Source organism: Vulpes lagopus, chromosome 1 (assembly GCF_018345385.1).
Source record: "Vulpes lagopus strain Blue_001 chromosome 1, ASM1834538v1, whole genome shotgun sequence".
Taxonomy (NCBI): domain Eukaryota; kingdom Metazoa; phylum Chordata; class Mammalia; order Carnivora; family Canidae; genus Vulpes; species Vulpes lagopus.
Window position 1 is genome coordinate 73,271,135 of NC_054824.1, and position 21,302 is coordinate 73,292,436.

At 38.6% G+C, this 21,302-nt stretch overlaps 1 protein-coding gene across 8 annotated transcripts in view; it reads right to left on the minus strand.

Annotated features, from left to right (window-relative positions):
* Window positions 1-21,302, minus strand: part of ATP13A3 (ATPase 13A3) — a 98,115-nt gene that overhangs the window by 65,435 nt on the left and 11,378 nt on the right. For 7 of the 8 annotated variants that reach the window (XM_041743790.1, XM_041743792.1, XM_041743784.1 and 4 more), the window contains 2 exons: window positions 2,208-2,305; window positions 364-537 (listed from right to left, as the gene is read on the minus strand). In XM_041743790.1, coding sequence (XP_041599724.1) covers window positions 364-537; window positions 2,208-2,258 — 225 coding nt within the window. In that variant the 5' untranslated portion in view covers window positions 2,259-2,305. Of the gene's footprint in view, window positions 1-363; window positions 538-2,207; window positions 2,306-9,701; window positions 10,533-21,302 lie in introns of those variants that run through there. The other variant, XM_041743800.1, reaches the window with a different exon arrangement.

Consider the following 21,302-nt stretch of genomic DNA (forward strand, 5'->3'; position numbering starts at 1 on the left):
GGGAAGCAGCAGCATCTCATAGTAGAGGGCAGCTGGTCCAGTGAGCTGCCTGATACACCCCTTAAACTGGCTGGTGACTTTGACAGACAAGCATTTAATCTCTGGGTACATCAAGAACTTTAAAAGGAAGAGGTTGATACAATCATCTTTAAGAATCCTTTATATTCAAAAAAAAAAAAAAAGAATCCTTTATATTCTAATCACTATGATAATATTCACTTAGAACACAAATGCTTTTAGGATTACTATTCCTAAATTATATCCTAGCAGTGCTGTTCTCCTCATATATTATTTTGAAACAAGTACACAAAAGCATTATTTTACTCCTCGAATAATCAACTTCCAATAAATACATAGACTTACAGTAGTCCTCAGCAGCACCACTTCACAGTCTCTAACTGCAGCTCTAATACAGGTCGCCTTCACCCGCCATTCGGGCATCCAGTAGAGGAGGAGGAGGAGAAAGCCACCAGTGCAAACCACTCCTAGAGAAACTACAGCAAGCTTCCAGCGACACAAATTATAGCCATAAATTTCCTGCATGGACATGGTGATCACAAAATTAAATATCAAATGATAGCAGTGCAAAATGCCAAAGTTTGTTGTTTTCCCAATGAGTATTAACTGTCTTGTCATATAAAAGGTGGTTGTGTTTTTTTTTTTTAATAAACTTAATTTTGGAATGATTTTAGATTTGCAGAAAAGTTACAAAAACATTAAGAGTTCCTGTATACCCCTCCTCTGGTTTTACCCTTGGTAAACTTAGTACACTTGTCAACATCAAGAGATGTACCAATGTCGATTACTATTAACTACACCTAGTTTTTATTAGAATTTCACTAGTTTATCCACTGTCTTATTTCTTTTTTTTAGAATTTTTTTTTAAAGATTTTATTTATTTATTCATGAGAGACACACACAGAGCGAGAGAGAGACAGAGGCAGAGACACAGGCAGAGGAAGAAGCAGGCTCCATGCAGGGAGCCCGACGTGGGACTCGATCCCAGGTCTCCAGGATCATGCCCTGGGCTGAAGGCGGTGCTAAACCACTGGGCCACCCCCAGGCTGCCCATCCACTGTCTTATTTCTGTGTCAGGACATAAACCATAATATCACACTGTATTTAGATGAAGTTTTAAATTTATTTTTCTCCCAAATGATTAACTAAATGTCTCAATACCACCCACCGTGACTGATCAAATTTGACGTCCCGAACCAAAATATTCCAGTTGTTTTTTAGCCCCTCCACTACCATAAACTAACAACGGTTGACAAATTTAGCAAGTGAAAATGCAGGGGGCCTAGTTAAATTTAAATTTCAATAAAAAATTTAGCAAAATATTCTTGTTTAGCCTAGCAACATATGAGACATGCTTATACAAAAAAATTTATTCCTTGGAGCACCTGGGTGGCTCAGTGGTTGAGTATCTGCCTTTGGCTCAGGGCATGATCCCAGAGTCCTGGAATCAAGTCCCACATCAGGCTCCCCGCATGGAGCCTGCTTCTCTCTCTGCCTGTGTCTCTGCCTCTCTCTGTGTGTTCCTCATGAATAAATAAATCGAATCTTTAAAAAAAATTTATTCCTTGATTATCTGAAATTCACATTTAATGGGGTGTCTTCCATTTTCCCTAACAACCTTATCTCCCCACTAGTACATAGAGCTTTAAAGTTGTTTTTTTATTAAGCTGATTTTTTAAAAGATTTTATTTATCTATTTGATAGAGAGCAAGCACACACAGGGGGAACAGCAGAGGGAGAAAGAGATGCAAGCACCCCTCTGAGCAGGGAGCCTGATGCAGGGCTTGATCCCGGGACCTTGGGATCATGACCTAAGCCAAAGGCAGATGCTTTATCGACTGTGTCACCCCAGCGCCCCTAAACTTATTTTAAACCTCTTTTATAAATCAAAATTACAAATCTTACATTTGCGATTATATTTAAAGCATTAGCTAACATAACTGCTTCAATTATCAAATAAAAAAGCATATACTCCTCTAAGTATTACAGTTCACAAGTCAAACAGGAATTATACTAAAACCAGCAAATAGAAACATTACATAATCCCCATTCAAAAAAACACAGGGCGAGGAAAGCACATTGATTTAGTGTTTTGTTGTTGTTTTATATAGTTTTCTAGTTTCTTGGAATAATATTATAGAAATAATAAATTCTTCATACTTGACAAATAAATTATAAAAACCAGTTACCATTTCATCTTCTTGGCCCTGGTTGATAGTCTTCCTTTCTTCTTTGTCCATACCTACAGTGGTTTGATAGTCTTGTGCTTCAAAACAGATGAAGATAACTGAGGGGAAGAATAACAGATATTAAGGAATTCTATTGTATCTCAAAAGACTATATAACTTTATAGTGTAAGACTATAATGTCGGCACTATACACGGCACGGCACTATAGTGTCGTGATACGTGTATCAAAGTTCAACTGATACGTAAGTACTCCCTAAACTGCTAGCTGGTTCTGATGACATTTTCAATAGTGTGCTAGTTCTTATGATACAATCTATCACAAAACCTGGCATATTTTATCAATTAACTTACACTAGCGATAGTCTTCGTATAAAACAATTTAAGTTCTGTGAGAAACTACTACAGAATCTTCCCTTTTCATTCCCCAGACTCAGAGATCAAATTAGTTTAACCATTTTGAGCTAAAAGTGCTTCACATAACTCAAATTTATTGCTTGCTTGAAGTACAGTGAAGGAGTACCAGCAGTGAAACCAAGCCCAAAACCTCTCCATGATTATTAAATTAATCATTAAACAAATATTTACTAAGAACCTTTTACATGAATGGTAATTCTTGGCCAACAGTCAATTCCTAAAGAGGGGGTACCCCTATTAGAGATCACTCCCCCATTCTGATTCTAAGTGCACTAAGCAATCTTCTAATTGTTTGACTACCCATGATGTCTAGGAGAAAACTGAGCTGACAAATTTCCTGTATTAAAAAAGGATACTGACTTGAAATATTAGACATTCAGCCACACATTAAAGGGATTTGCAAAATATAAAACAATGTCTTAGATATTTTTCAAAAGAATATCATTAATCTACAATAAGCTTATTACTGTTATCGTTTATTAACATTGAGTTAATATGCTTAAAGACATATCAGTTCTAATTAATATAGTATCAACAGATGTAACTCACATAAACAAAAGCTCTTTACAGTTCACAATAATTTTCAAGATTATAAAAATGTCTGAGATCAAACAGCCACTACTTTAGACTAGGATTATCTCCACAGAATACAGTGGGAAGATTACTTCTCTCATTCCAGATGCCATCATCCTACTCATCTATCCAGTGTGTAGCAAAGGTCTGACACAATAGACACTCAAAAAACATTTGTTGAATAAATGATGTAAGTAAGGAAGATTTTGTGCTAAGATAGCAATAGCTATTTAATGTTTACATGATATGAATTAATAATTAAGTAAAACCAACTGCAGAATTTTAAACAAATCTCATATATAAAAGTACTGAAATATCTTGATTTATGTCATCAACAAAATGACCAATAAAAAATACTGATGCTTCCTGCACCAGTACTGAAAGACTTTATACCTTCTGGTAAGCCCTATGGTTGGGGGTCATGGCTGAGTGGGATTTCTACAGAAATAAAACACAAAGCATTGATTACATATACATGTCATACATATTGTGTATAAACTGTTACATATTACCTATGTTAATAATGTTATATGTAACATACACAATAATATGACATGTATATGTGATACATATTTTACACAGACACACACACACACACAAGGAGTCAGTACCATCTTGAAAATGAAGTCGTAGAGATATCTGGTCCAACATCTCCAAAACACACATTATCATACCACCCTGTGAGCAATTTAACAAAAACTGCTTCTCACTCTACAGACACACACACACACACACACACACACACACACACACACACACACAAGGAGTCTACAGGTATGAAACATACTACCAGAGTCATTCTACCATGGTAAAACCAGTTCATCAAGTCAAAAGGATTGAGGTGGCAGTTATTCACAAGGGCCGTAACCTACTGCCATAAAATACTGGAAGAAGAGCAAGCCCAACCTCTTTCCCTGCAGAAAAGATCCGCTACTGCTAACTCAATGTGAAAGGCATAGCCCAATCCTGCAGGGAACCCAACAGTCACTCTCAATTGGGGAGATGAAGCTAGAAGTCTGGGGAGACATGGAAGTAGGCAAATTTGCAGGGCAGATTCTCACAGGGAAAGAACATGGAAAATATCCAAGATGGTCCCCTCAAGTCTTTAGCTGAGTACTGATCAGTGCACGTGTGTGAGGAAACTACTGAGGCCAGGGAAAGCACCATCCAAAAGGATTAAGAGGAAAAACTCATCGTGGCTCACACAGAGCTGAGAAGAGTACCTCTTCCTACCAACCATTAGTTACAAGGAATCAGGAAGAGCATTTAGATGGGTGTTGCTTCAGTAGCAGGATCAAATTAGTCCTAAACTAAAAGCTACTCCAGGGATGCCTGGGTGGCTCAGCGGTTGAGCATCTGCCTTCAGCTCAGGTCATGATCCTGGGGCCCTGGGACCGAGTCCCACATCGGGCTGCTTGCAGGGAGCCTGCTTTCCCTCTGCCTGTGTCTCTGCCTCTCTCTCTCATTTTCTCCCATGAACAAATAAAATGGATGATAGATAGATAGATAGATAGATAGATAGATAGATAGATAGAGGGCAGCCCAGGTGGCTCAGCGGTTTAGCGCCGCCTTCAGCCCAGGGCGTGGTCCTGGAGACCTGGGATCCCCAGGCTCCCTGCATGGAGCCTACCCTGCTTCTCCCTCTGCCTGTATCTCTGTCTCTGTCTCTCTCTCTCTTTCTCTCTCTCATGAATGAATGAATGAATGAATGAATGAATGAATGAATAAATAAATAAATAAATAAATAAAATCTTTAAAAACAGATAGATGGATAGATAGATAAAAAATGCAAGCTACTCTGGTCCTACCTAACACAACTTAAGATGTGAAATAAACTGTTCCCAAGTAACTTAAGAGCTTCACAAAATAAAGCTCAAGGCATTTACAGGAATACAAAATATCTAGTCCCAATTTAGTAACAATACCTGACATCCAATTAAAACTTAACAGGTATGCAAAGAAGAAAAGCCATATTTTTTTATAAATTTATTTTTTATTGGTGTTCAATTTTCCAACATATAGAATAACACCCAGTACTCATCCCATCAAGTGCCCACCTCAGTGCCCGTCACCCAGTCACCCCCACCCCCCGCCCACCTCCCCTTCCATCACCCCTAGTTCGTTTCCCAGAGTTAGGAGTCAAAGAAAAGCCATAATGAGGAGAAATCAGGAGAAAAAGACCAAGAATGACACAAATAATAGAACTGATAGACAAGGACATTAAAATAGCCGTTGTAACTGTAGTCCATATAATCAAAAACAAGAGGAAAGACTGAAGAGATTAAGTACAGACATGAAAGATATAAAAAAGATCCCACTTGACTATAACATAAATAGTATCTAAGGTGAAGAATTTACTAGATGGGATTAGCAGCAGATTAAATACTGCAGAAGAAAAATCAATGAATTTGAAAACAAAGTAACAGACATACCAAAATGAAAAATGAACAGAAAAAAAGACTAGAGGGAGAAAAAGCACATAACAACATCAGTAAGCTCTGAGACAACTGTAAACACCCTAATATATGTGTTAAGGTAGGAGGGACCAAAAATATGTGATGATATAATGGCCAAAATTTTTCCAAATTAGATGAAAAACTATAAGCCTACAGATCCAAAAAGTCCAACTAATACTAAGCAAATAAACACTGAAAAATTACACCAAGGCATGTCATTATCAAACTGCTCAAACTGAAAAGAATCTTAAAAGGAGCCAGAGGAAAAAGGTGTGTTACATACAAATGAAAACAGATAAGAAGGACATCAGATTTCTTGCTAAAAATAATGCTGGTAAGAAAAGCTGAGCAACATCAAAAGTATCTTCCAAAATCAAAGGTGAAATACAAACTTTTCTAGACATGAAACCTGGAAAAAAAAATCATAATGAGCAAACCTACACCACTATCCAAAAAAAGAAAGTTAAAGAAAGTCCTCAAGTAGAAAAATGGAAATGGAAATATGGATCTCCATGAAGGAGTGAAAAGCATCAAACATGGTATGTATATGGGTAAATATATATAACAATAGCACAAACGGGAAGAAATGGAAGTATAATCTTATAAGGTTCTTAATAGTATTATTTGCAGGTAAACTATAATAAGTTAGAGATGGACACTATAAACTCTCAAGTAACCATTCAACTAACAGACTCACAACTAAAAAAAAAATGGTGATTAAACATAACCATAAAAAATACTAAACTAAAAAAATTTTTAAAAAATAAAATAAAAAATACTGATATAGCAGGCAAAAAAGAAGAAAAAAGGAGGAAAATGGAAACTAGAGATGAGACAATTAGAAAATAAATAGCAAGATGGCTGACTTAAACCCAACAATATCAATGATCACATTAAATATAAATGGCCTAAACAGTAATTAAAAGGCTGAGATCGTGCTTTTATTTTTAAAAAGCAAGGCTAGGGCAGCCTGGGTAGCTCAGCGGTTTAGCGCCACCGGTGGCCCAGGGCCTGATCCTGGAGACCTGGAGTCAAGTCCCACGTCGGGCTCCCTGCATGGAGCCTGCTTCTCCCTCTGCCTGTGTCTCTGCCTCTCTCCCTCTCTGTGTCTCTCATGAATAAAAAAATAAAATCTTTAAAAAATAAGTAACTAAATAAAAAGCAAGGCTATCGAGACACCTACATGGCTCAGTTGGTTAAGTGTCTGACTCTTGATTTCAGCTGAGGTCCTAAGATCCAGCCCTGCTTTGGACTCCACGCTCAGTAGAGTCTGCTTTGGATTCTCTTTCTTCCTTCCCTTTCCCCCTTTTCCTGCTCTTTCTAAAATAATAAAATCTTAAAAAAAAAAAAAAAAAAAAAAGGAAGGCTACAGACAACTATATGTTGCCTATAAGAAATGTAACTTAAAATAAAGACTCAGTAGACTAAAGGTTAAAATGTATCATGCAGGGATGCCTGGGCCACTCTGCCTTTGGCTCAGGTCGTGATCCTGGGGTCCTGGGATCAAGTCCTGCCTCAGGCTCCCCACAGGGAGCCTGCTTCTCCCTCTGCCTGTGTCTCTCCCTCTCTGTGTCTCTCATGAATAAATAAAATCTTAAAAAAAATAAAAAATTTAAAAAGCATAAAATATATCGTGCAAGCACTATTCAAATTAAAGCTGGAATAACTGTATTAATATCAGACACAGATTTCAAAGCAAAGATTAGGGACACCTGGGTGGCTCAGCGGTTGAGCGTCTGCCTTCTGCTCATGCATCCAGGATCAAGTCCCTGATTGGGCTCCCTGCGGGGAAGCCTGCTTCTCCCTCTACCTGTGTCTCTGCCTCTCCCTGTGCATCTCTCATGCATAAACAAATAAATCATTTAAAAGAGCAAAGATTATTAGTAGGGATTTTAAAAAATAATATTACCAGGGATAAGGTCATTTTACAACAACAAACGGGTCAACTGATGAACATAAAACAATAATCCGGGATCCCTGGGTGGCGCAGCGGTTTGGCGCCTGCCTTTGGCCCAGGGCCCGATCCTGGAGACCCGGGATCGAATCCCACATCAGGCTCCTGGTGCATGTAGCCTGCTTCTCCCTCTGCCTGTGTCTCTGCCTCTCTCTCTCTCTCTCTTTCTCTCTCTGACTATCATAAAAAATAAATAATAATAATAATCCTAAACATGTATACATTTAACATACTTCAAAATACACAAAGGACAAAAATCTAAACAACACTATCAATCAAACCGGTCCCACCTGATATTTACAGAACATTGAACTGCAACAAAAATACACATTCTTTTAACATGTGCACAGAACATTTACCAAGAAAGACCACATTCCAAAAAGTAAAAGATTCAAGTCATAGAAAGTAAGTTCTAAAAACAATGGAACTGAAACAGAAACCAATGACAAAAAGATTTTAAAAAATCCATGAGTCTGAAATCAATAGGGGAAGTACAAAGTACTCTGAACTGAATAAAAATGAAGATATATCAAAATTTGTGGGATGCAGCTAAAACAGTATTTAGAAATTATTTATAGCACTAAATTTCCAAGAAATGCCTAAAATCATGACCTCAGCATACACCTTAAGGAAGCAGAAAAAGAGGGACACCTGGCTGGTTCAGCGGTTGAGGGTCTGCCTGCCTTTGGCTCAGGGCATGATCCTGGGGTCCTGGGATCAAGCCCTATTGGGCTTCCTGCAGGGAGCCTGCTTCTCCCTCTGCCTAGGTCTGTCTCTGCCTCTCTCATGAATAAATAAAATCTTTAAAAAAAAAAAGAAAGAAAGAAAGAAAGAAAGTAGAAAAAAGAATAGCAAATTACATCCACTGTAAGCACCAAGGGGAAATTAATAAAATTCACAGTAGAAATCAATGAAATAATAAACAGTAAAAGGAGTAAAACTCAGTAAAACCAAAGGCTAGTTTTGGGGGTTTTTTTTGTTGTTATTGTTTTTTTTGAGATCAACAAAACTAATACTCATTGCTAGTCAGTCTCAAAGAAAGGTGGGGGAGGCACAAATTACCAATATCAGGAATAAGAGAGGAGACATCACCAGATTCTGCAGACCTCAGAAATATAATCAAGGAACTTAAAAAATAAAATAATCAAGGAACTTAATGAACGCTAAAGCAATACATCAACTTTTTGCACTTTTGTACTTACTTCCAAATAAAAATATTTTTAATTACAAAACCTCAATCTTTATCATAGGTCAGGGGATGGCCACAAGTTAGTAACTGCTACAGCTGAGTTAAAAGCTGAGTGTCATAGGTACATGAGTTCATTATACTAATCTTCCTATTGTTTTTTAGCATGTAGAAATTGTAATAGAAAGTGGTTTTAAATAAATAAAAGGCATACATCTGAAACTTTTAGATAGAAAAACATTTTCAGAAGATATTCACTCATTCCTGGCACCAAAGGCCATAAATCTTGAGAACTCTGCCTCTGTAAATCCCAAATCCACTGACCCAACTGATCATGTACCATGCATTACCCATAGTCTCTTACTGAGTTTTGACTCTCACTCTTCTTCACTTTTGTCTTTTACCCAGGGTCTGATCCCAGGTCCAGGGATCGAGTCCCGCATCAAGCTCCCTGCATGGAGCCTGCTTCTCCTTCTATGTCTCTGCCTGCCTCTCTCTCGTGAATAAATAAGTAAAATCTTTTAAAAAAATAATAAAAAATAAAAATCATCAGTTATGATTCTCTTTAAGCATCCTATATCACATAGGAAATTACAAAGACTATCACATAAACTTTAACATTTAATTTAAATGTATATTTAAATTTTAAAAACCTGTACATAACAGAAAGCCTCTAATTTTCTATGAATCCATAAAGATGAAAATCCATAAATATATTTTAAATTATATTGCCTGCCAAGATGAAAATACATATTAAACTATATCTAATTAGAACATTTGAAGTATTAATACCAAACTTCCAAAATCCGTTTAATTTTCAGAATATAACTATGGTAGCTTGCAGGAGTGCATGTTTTTTAATCAAGTCAATTTCTAGATTATAGAAAACAAATTAAAGAAATTTTTCTTACCAAAAGCACTATGTCATCATTCTTCCCAATTGCTGTATCAGCAGCACTTTCAAAAGCTGGCTATTAATACTAAAAACAAAACTAGGCAAAAAAATCCATTCAGATGAGAATTTTCTGCCAAATATTGTTTTGACTCTTTTTGAACTGCTTTCAAAATGATTAAGATACTAAAATTTAGGATTTTTAAATTCACTGACTTTAAATGGGTTTTCAGAAGACATACATAACCCTGGGGCACTGGTAAAGCTACTACTGAATAAATCACATCTAGTTCCAATTATACAGCCCATGCCTCAGCCTTGATGTTATCTAAATAGCAAGAAGCTCATAGGCTATTGTGCTTAACCAAACCCTTCCTTGCATTTACAATGAACTTCATTTTTTGTGTGAGTAAAAACAACAGCACAGGACAAAGTGAAGCTATCAGGAATAAATCCCACTAAGTCAGATGCAAATTCTTGAAAGCTTACTTATTTTTTTCCACACTATGAAGTACAGTGTTCTAGGGTAAGAGTTGTACCTCATTTTCTAAAACAAGAGGAGCTGACTTCAACAGGCATAGAGATCCCCAAACCTCTAAGTCATTTTTCTTCAAACCTGAATTTCTTATTAGTTGGAACAATAGTTTTATAGTAAGTAGTATGTGTGAAGAGGGTTTTCTTTAAGGAGATTCCATGTACCTACCCAGAATTACAAATCAGGTAATTTTACAAGATGCTTTAGAGAGTGATCTAGAACTTGAGTGAAACTTCAAGTGAAGCAATTTTGAATAACACATTTTTAGTTTTTTACTTCAGTATTTGCCAAGTTCAGAGATTTGGAAGTAAAAAATTAAAATTAAAACTCTTTTGGGATGCCTGGGTGGCTCAGCAGCTGAGCATCTGCCTTCAGCTCAGGGTGTGATCTCGGGATCTGGGATCGAATCCTACATCGGGCTCCTAATGGGGAGCCTGCTTCTCCCTCTGCCTTTATCTCTGCCTCTCTGTGTATCTCTCATGAATAAATAAATAAAACCTATTAAAAATTAAACCAAATTAAAAATCTGTTGGCTCAAAATTCACAAAACGAAGTTATTCCAAAAGAAATTCTTAAATAGCATTTTTTATAAGTTTGTAACATATACTCTGCCGTTTTAAAAATTAAAATTGCATTAAGACTTTTGGGTCACTTTGCAGTGCTCGGACGGCACAGTTGGTTAAATGTCGACTCTTGGTTTCACTTCAAGTCCGGATCTCACGATCCTGGGATCAAGCCCGAGTCCAGCTCCATGCTCAGTCTAGTGTACTTAAGACTCTCACACTCCCTCCCTCTCTCTCTCTCTGCCCCACCCCCCTGCTCGCTCAGGTGTGCGCCCACTCTCGCTTTCTCTGAAATATATAAGTAAATCTTTAAAAAAGAAAAAGACTTTTGGGCCACCTTGCATTGTTGAAAGACAGAATGAATCATCTACTTGTCTCTGTAGTTCTAGATTTCTTTTTCTGAGACTTACACATGCCTATCCATGTTAAATAAAAATTTGGCAAACCCATCTTTAAGGATCACTCACCAAAAGGTTTTTTAAAGATCCTAAAGTATAAACAGGTCAGCCAGCACTCTGAATATTCTTTCATTGTCAAATCTGTAGCATCCACTGTAACTAAGATACCCTTCAGCAATTCAAAAGCAGTTCTCCCTTTGAAATAAAAAGTACTCTAATACATATAAAATCCTTACTCATTGAACAGCCTCAATTCTTATAGCTATATAAATATTTGTGTAAAACAATCTTTTTAAAAACTCAATCTCCTAACTATAGAAACCAAATTGTCACAACTCTTTATGAGGGCAAAACTTAACACTTCAAGTCAGCTTCTAACAATAAGAATGACATAATATAATTTAATGAATACGTGGAAATTTTACAAGGATACCAGCTAAATTTTAACAAAGCTCTAGTGAATACCCATTTTATCACTTCCCATCTTGAACTTTCTCTTATAATACATGCTTTTGTTTCTGTGTTTAGGCTTAAGGAACACCATTGTATCCAATATACACCAAACCAAGACCTATTTACATTTGTAAAGTACAGTCTTTGTATAATTATGTTTTTTTATAGGTTACAAAACAATGTGATATCTAAAACAAAAAAAGTTAAAATTAGGAAAAGTAATATAATTATGTCTTAGGATCAATATTAGGAACATCAAGAGTTACAACTTAGCCCACACTATAGCATATTTACATACGTTTTTATCACTTTTATTACATACACTATTTAACAAATCACTCCTTTTATTCAGAGAAAACTCCCTGTGATGAGAATGTCATCATCAGGCAAAATGTAACTTGGAGTATTAATCAACTATAAAGTATTTAATTAGTAAAAATGGGAGTGTTAAAAAAAATGGGAAAAGTAGTTTTGGACTGACAACTGATATCTCTGTCTTAACTTTTGCTTTGTAAAAATGGAAATGTGTAAAAATTCTTTTTTTTTTTTTTTAAGATTTTATTTGTTCATGAAAGACACAGAGAAAGAGGCAGACACAGGCAGAGTAAGAATCAGGCTTCTTGTGGGGCGCCCAATACAGGACTTGATCCCAGACTCTGGGATCATGCCCTGAGCCAAAAGGGCATGTTCACATTAAAGTTCTTTTATGGATAACATAATAGTTTGTATTTTTAAAATGTCTACTCACATGAATGAGAGATTTCCATTTATTCAAGCTACTTTGTTCTTAAAACTTTTAAACTTCCCCTTAAATCTTTCTCACGTATGTAACTTTTCAAAACTCCATATTCAAGGACTGAGAGTTATAAAAATATTATAATTACTAAACTGATTTTAAATTCTTACCATCAATTATGAAAAATGCTGCAGCAAGCAATAGGAAATAGTAGATAGGATGGCTGTAATAAGACAAGTCCTACAGCCTGAATAACCAAAACAGGCAGAATCAAAAAGGCCTAGAAAGAAAACTGGCTTCTACCCCTAAGATAATAAAAAACTTTTAAAAAATGGAGACAGTGGCTACTAGTGGTGACAGGGTGCTGCAGAGTGAGAGTAAGGAAGAGATTTTAGTGCTTTTTGAATAGTTGTACCGTCTACATGTAATAGTATTTTTAAATAGTTAATGAAAGAAGGAAGGCTAAGTGTATGTATAAGCTTCTAATTCTACAATGCATGGACAATCTTGGGTGGGAAACTTGTAGGAACCTGAAAAGCACTTCATGGCGATCTATCAAGCCATTCTCCAGATTCTCTGGATCTCTCTTAATTAGGTTAAGATAACGTAGTCATAAAAAAAAAAAAAAAAAAAAAAAGATAACGTAGTCATTTTGGCAAGATACAGTAGTCATTTTGAAAGCCCTCTTAACAAGTACACTTCCAGTAAGCAACAGTTGATTATATTTATTTTTACATCCCCTTCACAGTTTGGCTCCACTGAAGTAAAGCAGTAGCCAGTGACACAGCATAAAATAGCAGCAAATACGAAGATATTTAATCAGATTAATCCATCTAAAAAAATTAATCCATCTGCAAGCATTAAGTAAGCATATATGCCATGTTCATTACTATATTAAGGAACTGTAGGAGATAAACAACTTTACCCTAAAATACAAAAAAAAAAAAAAAGGAAAGAAAAAGATCACAGAACTCAAGAAAAAGCTTTAACTTGTTCTTACAGGACAATTAAGTCAACATGAACTATTTTGCAAGTTCCTTCACCTGTTGGCTTCAATTGGTTTCAATTTCTTCTCCCCTGAAACCCGGCAATTGTAATAGTCCGCAGGATTCACTCCGACCATAAAAGTTTTTACCCTCATCAGTATTGCCTCTATATCCATCTTGCTGTTGCACTTTTTCACCACTAGGTGATGTTCCAACATTGGTAAGGAAAAGGCTAACAGTTTTCAGGAACCCTAATAGAAAAGCGGCTGATCAAAAGAGATGATAAGTTCGAAGATTTTTTTTTCCAGTATGACTGGAGATACTAATCTGGGAAAGCAGGAGCTGGCTGTATAATACAGCCTATGTTTCATGTGTCTCAATAGAAAAATAAGACACAATAAACACAAATGATAAATGGGGGTGGAGGGGAGAGAATATTATTATTCTTTATTATATATTATTATTATTGCCTTTACAAAGGTATATTATTATTGCCTTTACAAAGATTACTCCCAAATTCACAATTGTCTGAAACTAGAATTTAGGGATCTTATATGTTGTGAAGCAAGGAAGGGGAAACGTAACAAAGTGCCCATGAACCTATTAGAGAACAAGATGAGGTAAAGTATAAAATTATGTGGTAAAACACTACTTGCCCATTAAACTGGGGGGAAAAAAAGGTTACACTGCTGTTAAGAGTGAATCTTGTGACACCTGGGTGACTCAGTTGGTTAAGCATCTGACTCTGGTTTAGGGTCAGTTTATGATCTCAGAGTCATGAGAATGAACCCCGCATCAAGGCTCTGTGCTGGGCTTGGAGCTTCCTTAAGATTCCATACTCTCACTCTCTCTCTCCCTCTCTCGCTCTCTCCCTCTTGCGCCCCCCCACCACCAAAGGAGGAGGAAAAAGAAAAGAGTGAATCTGTACTACTTTTGGAAAACCGATAGTGTATTAGAATTTAATACTCCCACACTTTGATCAAGTGGATCAAGTGGATTTCAAATCTCAATTAGAAATCCATGTCACGGGCAGCCCCGGTGGCGCAGCGGTTTAGCGCCGCCCGCAGCCCAGGGTGTGATCCTGGAGACCCTGGATCGAGTCCCCCGTCAGGCTCTCTGCATGGAGCCTGCTTCTCCCTCTGCCTGTGTCTCTGCCTCTCTCTCTGTCTCTATGAGTAAATAAATAAAATCTTTAAAAAAAAAAAAAAAAGAAGAAATCCATGTCACATGTACATATAAATACAGGTTACCTACCATTAACTGTTTTCTTCAAATTCATGAAAGAGTGTATGAGTTTTGTGCTTTCGGGTAAGAGGGGTATATATAAGCAGAAAAGCCTAACTGAAACAAGTTTTTAAAAGCAAGCACTAAAGAAAATGTTTGGCATTTAATACAGTTCTCTTTTTAGAGAACTCTAGACAGAGTCCCCAATATGGGACTCGATCCCAGGACCCTGAGATCACACCTTGAGCCAAAGGCAGACATTCAACCGCTGAGCCACCTAAGCGTCCCAACAAATCTAGAGTTCTAACAACAGCTTGTATAAAATACCAAATCGGCAAGTGGGTATAACTGCCCAAACTAAAATATACACTTTTAAATTTATTTTTTTTAAGATTTTATTTATTTATTCATGAAGACACAGAGAGATACAGAGACACAGGCAAAGGGAGAAACAGGCTCCCTGCGGGGAACCCGATGCGGGACTCGATCCCAGGACCCTGGTATCACGCCCTGAGCCAAAGGCAGACACTCCACCACTGAACCACCCAGGTGCCCCTACACTTTTAAATTTAGAAGATAAGGATTTTTGTTAAGTAATATATGACAGTGTAAATTGGTGATTTCTTCTAAAATGTAATGCTGTTAAATCCAGATCTCTAACAGCTTGACATTTCAATCAGCAATTTAAAATAAAATTTAAACATTCAGAGGCACCTGGCTGGCTCAGTTGGTAGAGCATGCCTAGAGCAAGTGGCTTTTAATCTTGGAGTTGTAAATTCAAGCCCCACACTGGGTGTGAGCTTACTTTTAAAAATAATAATAATAGGGCAGCCGGATGGCTCAGCGGTTTAGCACCACCATCAGCCCAGGGCTGATCCTGGAGACCAGGGATGGAGTCCCACGTCGGGCTCCCTGCATGGACCCTGCTTCTCCCTCTGCCTGTGTCTCTGCCTCTCTCTGTGTCTCTCATTAATAAATATTTTAAAAATAATAATAAAATTTAAATATTCATCAATTCTAAGACTCCTATTATCTATTTTTTATAGAAACCAGGTTACAGCTTAGATAAAACCTTATTCTTGCTACTAGCTCGTGACCGTCATTATGCAGTTGTTGCATGTACTGCTTGAAGTTGGTCTCAACTATGGTATTACGGTACTATGTCATTTCAACTGAGCAAAGTACATTGTTGTAGTACAGTGCTGAGTTTAAATTGATTAAACATTCAAAAAGATTACACTGTAGCTGCATTCTGAAACAAAAAGTAATAGTGTACAAAGATAGGTACCCAAACAAAGCATCAGAGCAGAGGAAGGGCTTGGAGAAGAGGTGGGAATGGGTAGAGAATAGTTAAGAACGGGAAATAAGGAAGGAAGAAAACATTACAGAAAATTATATTCTAAGTTGTACGTCAAGAAGTTACACATAGAACCCAGAGATATTCATTTTTCTGATTAACAGCCAAACTAGGGACGCCTGAGTGGCTCAGAGGTTGAGCGCCTGCCTTTGGCTTGGGTCGTGATCCCGGGGTCCCAGGATTGAGTCCCACGTCGGGCTCCCTGCATGGAGCCTGCTTCTCCCTCTGCCTGGGTCTCTGCCTCTCTCTGTGTCTCTCATGAATAAACAAAATCTTTTAAAAAAAAATTGCTGTTGAATGGCCTTACTCATAGTACAATCATCATAAAAGTCTGAACTTTCTCATTTCCTATGGTCATTCTGCAATCCACTATTCAGGATTTTAAAAAGAAAAAAAAAATGCATTTGGGGACTATGCCAAACATAACAAAAGTAAATGACACATGTACAGGGATTCTTAGTTTACAAAACACTTTTACTGGCCTTATTTACTTTACTTAGCAGTTTTTTTAAAAATTTATTTATTTATTTATTCATGAAAGACAGAGGCAGAGGCAGAGACACAGGCAGAGGGAGAAGCAGGCTTCCCTCAGGAACACAATGTGGGACTCGATCCCGGATCACGCTCTGAGTCAAAGGCAGATGCTCAACCGCTGAGCCACCCAGGCATCTCTACTTACCAGTTTTCAATCAATATCTTCTTTCAAAAACGGGGAAAAAAACTCTTCAATTACCCAAAATTAGCACTTTTTACTTTCCCACAAAGTCAAGCATAGGGTGACTATATCAAAAAGCATCACCAACAAATTAAGGAATTAACATGCAGACAGCACTTTCAAGTGTCTATTTTTCAAAAATGCATTTGAAAGCCAAATGTAGTTGAAAGACTGACTAGACTCCTAAGATGGCTCACAAATGACCTTTTACCTCCCACAATTCTGCTAAATTATACTTCCTATTACAGTAGCCTGGGTCATGGGGCAGGTAGCCAGGTAACCCAAGTCTTTACTTCCTCTGCCCACTTCTTAATTATTAATACTCCCTGGGCCTCCACATCCTCTGCCCACTACTTGATATTCTCTGACTTTCTCTGTAGCAACAGAAAGGGCCAAGAGTAGCACCACTGACGCGTCCAAGGTAATAACTACCAACAGCTGCCAACCAGTATTTTCAGCACTAATCTCTCTCGAGCTCCAGACCCATAGATTTAAACATCATGTTTACATACAACTAAAAGTCAGGGATCCCTGGGTGGCGCAGCGGTTTAGCGCCTGCCTTTGGCCCAGGGCGCGGTCCTGGAGACCCGGGATCGAATCCCACATCGGGCTCCCGGTGCATGGAGCCTGCTTCTCCCTCTGCCTGTGTCTCTGCCTCTCTCTCTCTGTGTGACTATCATAAATAAATAAAAAAAAAAAAAATTAAAAAGAAAAAAAATCATTTAAAAAAAATAAATAAATAAAAATAAAATAAAAAAAACAACTAAGTCAATAGATTCATTTTATCTTTCTTCCAAACCCAAACCTACACCCACCCCCAGCCACTGTGGACAATTCCCTCTACTTCTTAAATGAGTATGATTTGCAAACACTCCATGCCAGGATTTTGGAAGTCATCCTACACTCCTTCCTATCCCACAAGTAGGCACAGTCTTACCTTACCATGTCTACCTTTCTCACGTCCCCCTCACCCTGCCCCATCTCCACTGGCACCGCCTCAACTCAGGTCCTGATGCCCTCTCTAGTCTCCCTCATTCATATCAATATACAATCCAGATATAATCATTTCTCTGCTTGAAATTTCAATAGTTTGCCATTGTCTGCAACATTTCCCAAACTGGTAAGAGTCCCTCCAAAATAAAATCTTTAAAAAGGCATCCCCTGCTCATATAAATTGAAGAAATACACTGAATTAAACAATCCTTTTACTAGCAAGACACTGAAAAGTCTAGGGGCACCTGCTGGCTCAGTCTGTTGAGCATCTGACTTCGGCTCAGGTCGTGATCTCAGGGTCCTGGGAAGGATTAGTATGTTGGGCTCTCTGCTCCAGCCTTCTGCTCAGCCAGGAATCTACTTCTCCCTCTGCCCCTCCCCCCGTCATGCTCACGCTCATGCACCACACACACACTCTCTCTCTCTCTCTTTTGAAGATTTTTTTTTTTAATTTTATTAATGAGAGACAGAGAGAAAGGCAGAGGGAGAGGGAGAGGGAGAAGCAGACTCCATGCAGGGAACCTGATCCAGAACTCGATCCTGGTACCCCGGGATCACGCCCTGAGCCAAAGGCAGACACTCAACCACTAAGCCACCCAGGTGCCCCCCCCTCGATCTCTCAAATAAATAAAATCTTAAAAAAAACACACAAACCTGTAAAGTTTCACAATACACAATACTACAGGTTTCCCTACCATGAATGGGGAAGTGGAGTAGAAGATAGGCCCAACTGGGCTCTAAGAACAAAGTTACAACTAAGTGGAAGACATGTAACATCCCTCAGAATCTGGCCCTGCCCAGTTGTCACCACCACCTACCTGCCTTTTACCAGTGGTTATCATTCACTTCTTACAAACCTTACATCCCATCTATAAAGAAGACATTTGTAGTTCCCCAAAGAACTACTGTTTCCTGACTCCAGTCCTTCACATACATCGTCCCTTCTGCCAACAATGCCCTTCCCGAACAGTCTAGCTGAAGGGCTCTTACAAGTACTTCCAGACCCTGGTCAAATAACTCCACCATGTTTTGATTGTCCCTTCTACCTTCCAGCAGGACAACTCCATCTTGTCTCTTCATACCTGTCAGAACATTTGTCCTATAATATCAGACTTACAGGGGCACCTGGGTGGCTCAGCGCATGATCCCAAAGTCCCCGGGATCAAATCCTGCATCGGGCTCCCTGCGTGGAGTGGAGCCTGCTTCTCCCTCTGCCTGTGTCTCTGTCTCTCTGTGTCTCTCATGAATAAATAAAATCTTTAAAAAAAAATTTTTTTTTAATTTTTTAATTGGACCTACAGACTGAAAACCTTAAAGGCTGAGAACAAAGACAGCACCCAGCAATGGAGGTAAATGAATGAAACACGGCAAGACAAGACAAAGGGTATGAGGAAAGGGCAAAATCCTTCCTGTTTTTCTGGGTAAAATTTCACAACCCAGTACATTTTGTCTTTGGCATGCTCCCACACTCATCCCAATGCCCTTTCCAACTTTCCCAATACCCTCTCCTATGTCCCTTGCTGACTCCACATACTCTGCATACCCTCCACCTACAGCAGTATATTCTTTGGGATCAACTACTTCTTCATCAAGAGTCCAAAATTATGGGACGCCTGGGTGGCTCAGCGGTTTAGCATCTGCCTTCGGCTCAGGTTGTGATCCTGGGGTCCCGGGATCGAGTCCCGCGTCGGGCTCCCTGCAGGGAGCCTGCTTCTCCCTCTGCCTGTGTCTCTCATGAATAAATAAAATCTTTAAAAAAAAAAAAAAAAGGCATGGAGAAGATATGGGCAGTAGGCATTTGGCAGTGGTAGTGGTAGTGCTACCATTCAAAAGCTGGCCCATGTAAAGGTCTCCGAGTATTCCTAACCGGGCTTCCCTCAAGTTTTCTCATCTCCCCACTCCACCCATTCCTGCACAGGAGCAGCAATGGGCACTACCAGCAGAAACAGAGCTGGAGATGCTGCTATACTGCAATCCTATGGGTCACCCACTCTTGGATTGAAAACCTGTGTTCATCTTAGGGACCAATGGTGACCAGTTTTTCATTATTCTGGAAAGTCTCACTAACATGTTCTCCAGGGCCTTAAAACAGTGCCTTTATCCTCTTCAGGTAATATCTTGAAATATACCCTAGACCATTGCTTGATTTAGAAAAAGGCAAATTAGCTGAAAAAAAAAATGTTGCCCCAAGTATCCTAATATGCTAGAATAAATCTATAAATATCAAATTAACATTTAGCAAAAATCATTATGGCTTATCACCACTTTTGATTTCACAAAATGTCATGTTTCAGAATGTCACTGTCTGGGGCGCCTCAGTGGCTCAGTCGGTTAAGCATCTGCCTTCAGCTCAGGTCGTGGTCTCAGGGTCCTAGAATCAAGTCCCACATCAAGCTTCCTGCTCAGCAAGGAGTCTGCTTCTCTCTCTCTCCCTCTGCCCCTCCCGCAATGTGTACACTCATGCACATGCTTGCTCCCTTTCTCTAATAAATAAAAATCTTTTTTAAAATGTCACTGTCTACATGTCCTTAAGAACTGTGCTAAATGCTGGAGATTATGAAGATTAAATTTCTCGCCTCAAAGCATCAAGTCTAATGGGCTAGAGATAAGCAACACATATCAAAATGGCTGAGTGCTATAAAGTATACCTTTGATCTAAGACCTGAAAGGTGTGAAGTTCATCAAACAGTAAAGAGGGAAAATAACAGAGGGATGGAATCCAAGCAGAGGAATTACCTCGTGCAGAAGTACTGAGGGAAGAGGAGGCAAATTAGTTAGAGGAGGGGCTTGGGGAGATGGCAATGAAGGGATGCACTAGCCGTGACCGAAAGCAAGTCATGTATGGAATTGTTGAACCATTATATTGTACACCTGAAATACTGTATGCTAACCAGAATTAAAATTAAAACAAATTTAAAAAGCACTAAGGCGAGAAATCCTAGAAAAACGTCTTGAATACAAATTAAAACAGCTGGAGCATAGGGTAGCCTCTATGGAACACCTGGAAATGGAGCTAAAAATGGGACAGGATCAGATCATGATGAAGAACCTTGCCTGATATGATAAAGACATAGATTAACTTGCAGATGATGGAGATTCTGAACTTTTTACAACTGAAAGAGACCAAAGCCCATGCCATGGGGCCACATTCCAAAGACTACAACTTGAATGGTGTCTCTGGGACCCGTACAGTGCAGCAGCACTGTGTTCACCTGCTAGACCATCTGCCTTTAGCAAGAGGGCATTTCTGCTCAAGTGAGCAGAACTCATTTCATCCCCATACATCCAACGTCTCGCCCTGCGCTTGGCACATACAGGAACTAAGAAAATACTGAAGAGTCAGATTTGCCAACACAATCGTATGGGCAAAACCAAGGGCCCTAACCAAGCTTCCTTCCTGCCTGCCTAGAGAAATCACAACTCTTACGTACCACCATAACTGGTAATTACTGCAACTTTTAAGGAACATGAGGAAAGATCACTCACCACGGGCTGCATCAGAGATAAGGAAGGATTCAGGGAAAAAACACATTAAGATGCCTCTGAACCTAACTAAATTAAGCACTGTACTCTGTTCTTCTCACCAAACACTGAACAGAAAACAACCTGGGTTAACCCAAATCTATTCATCAATGAAGTCTAAGGCAGTGGTAATAACTA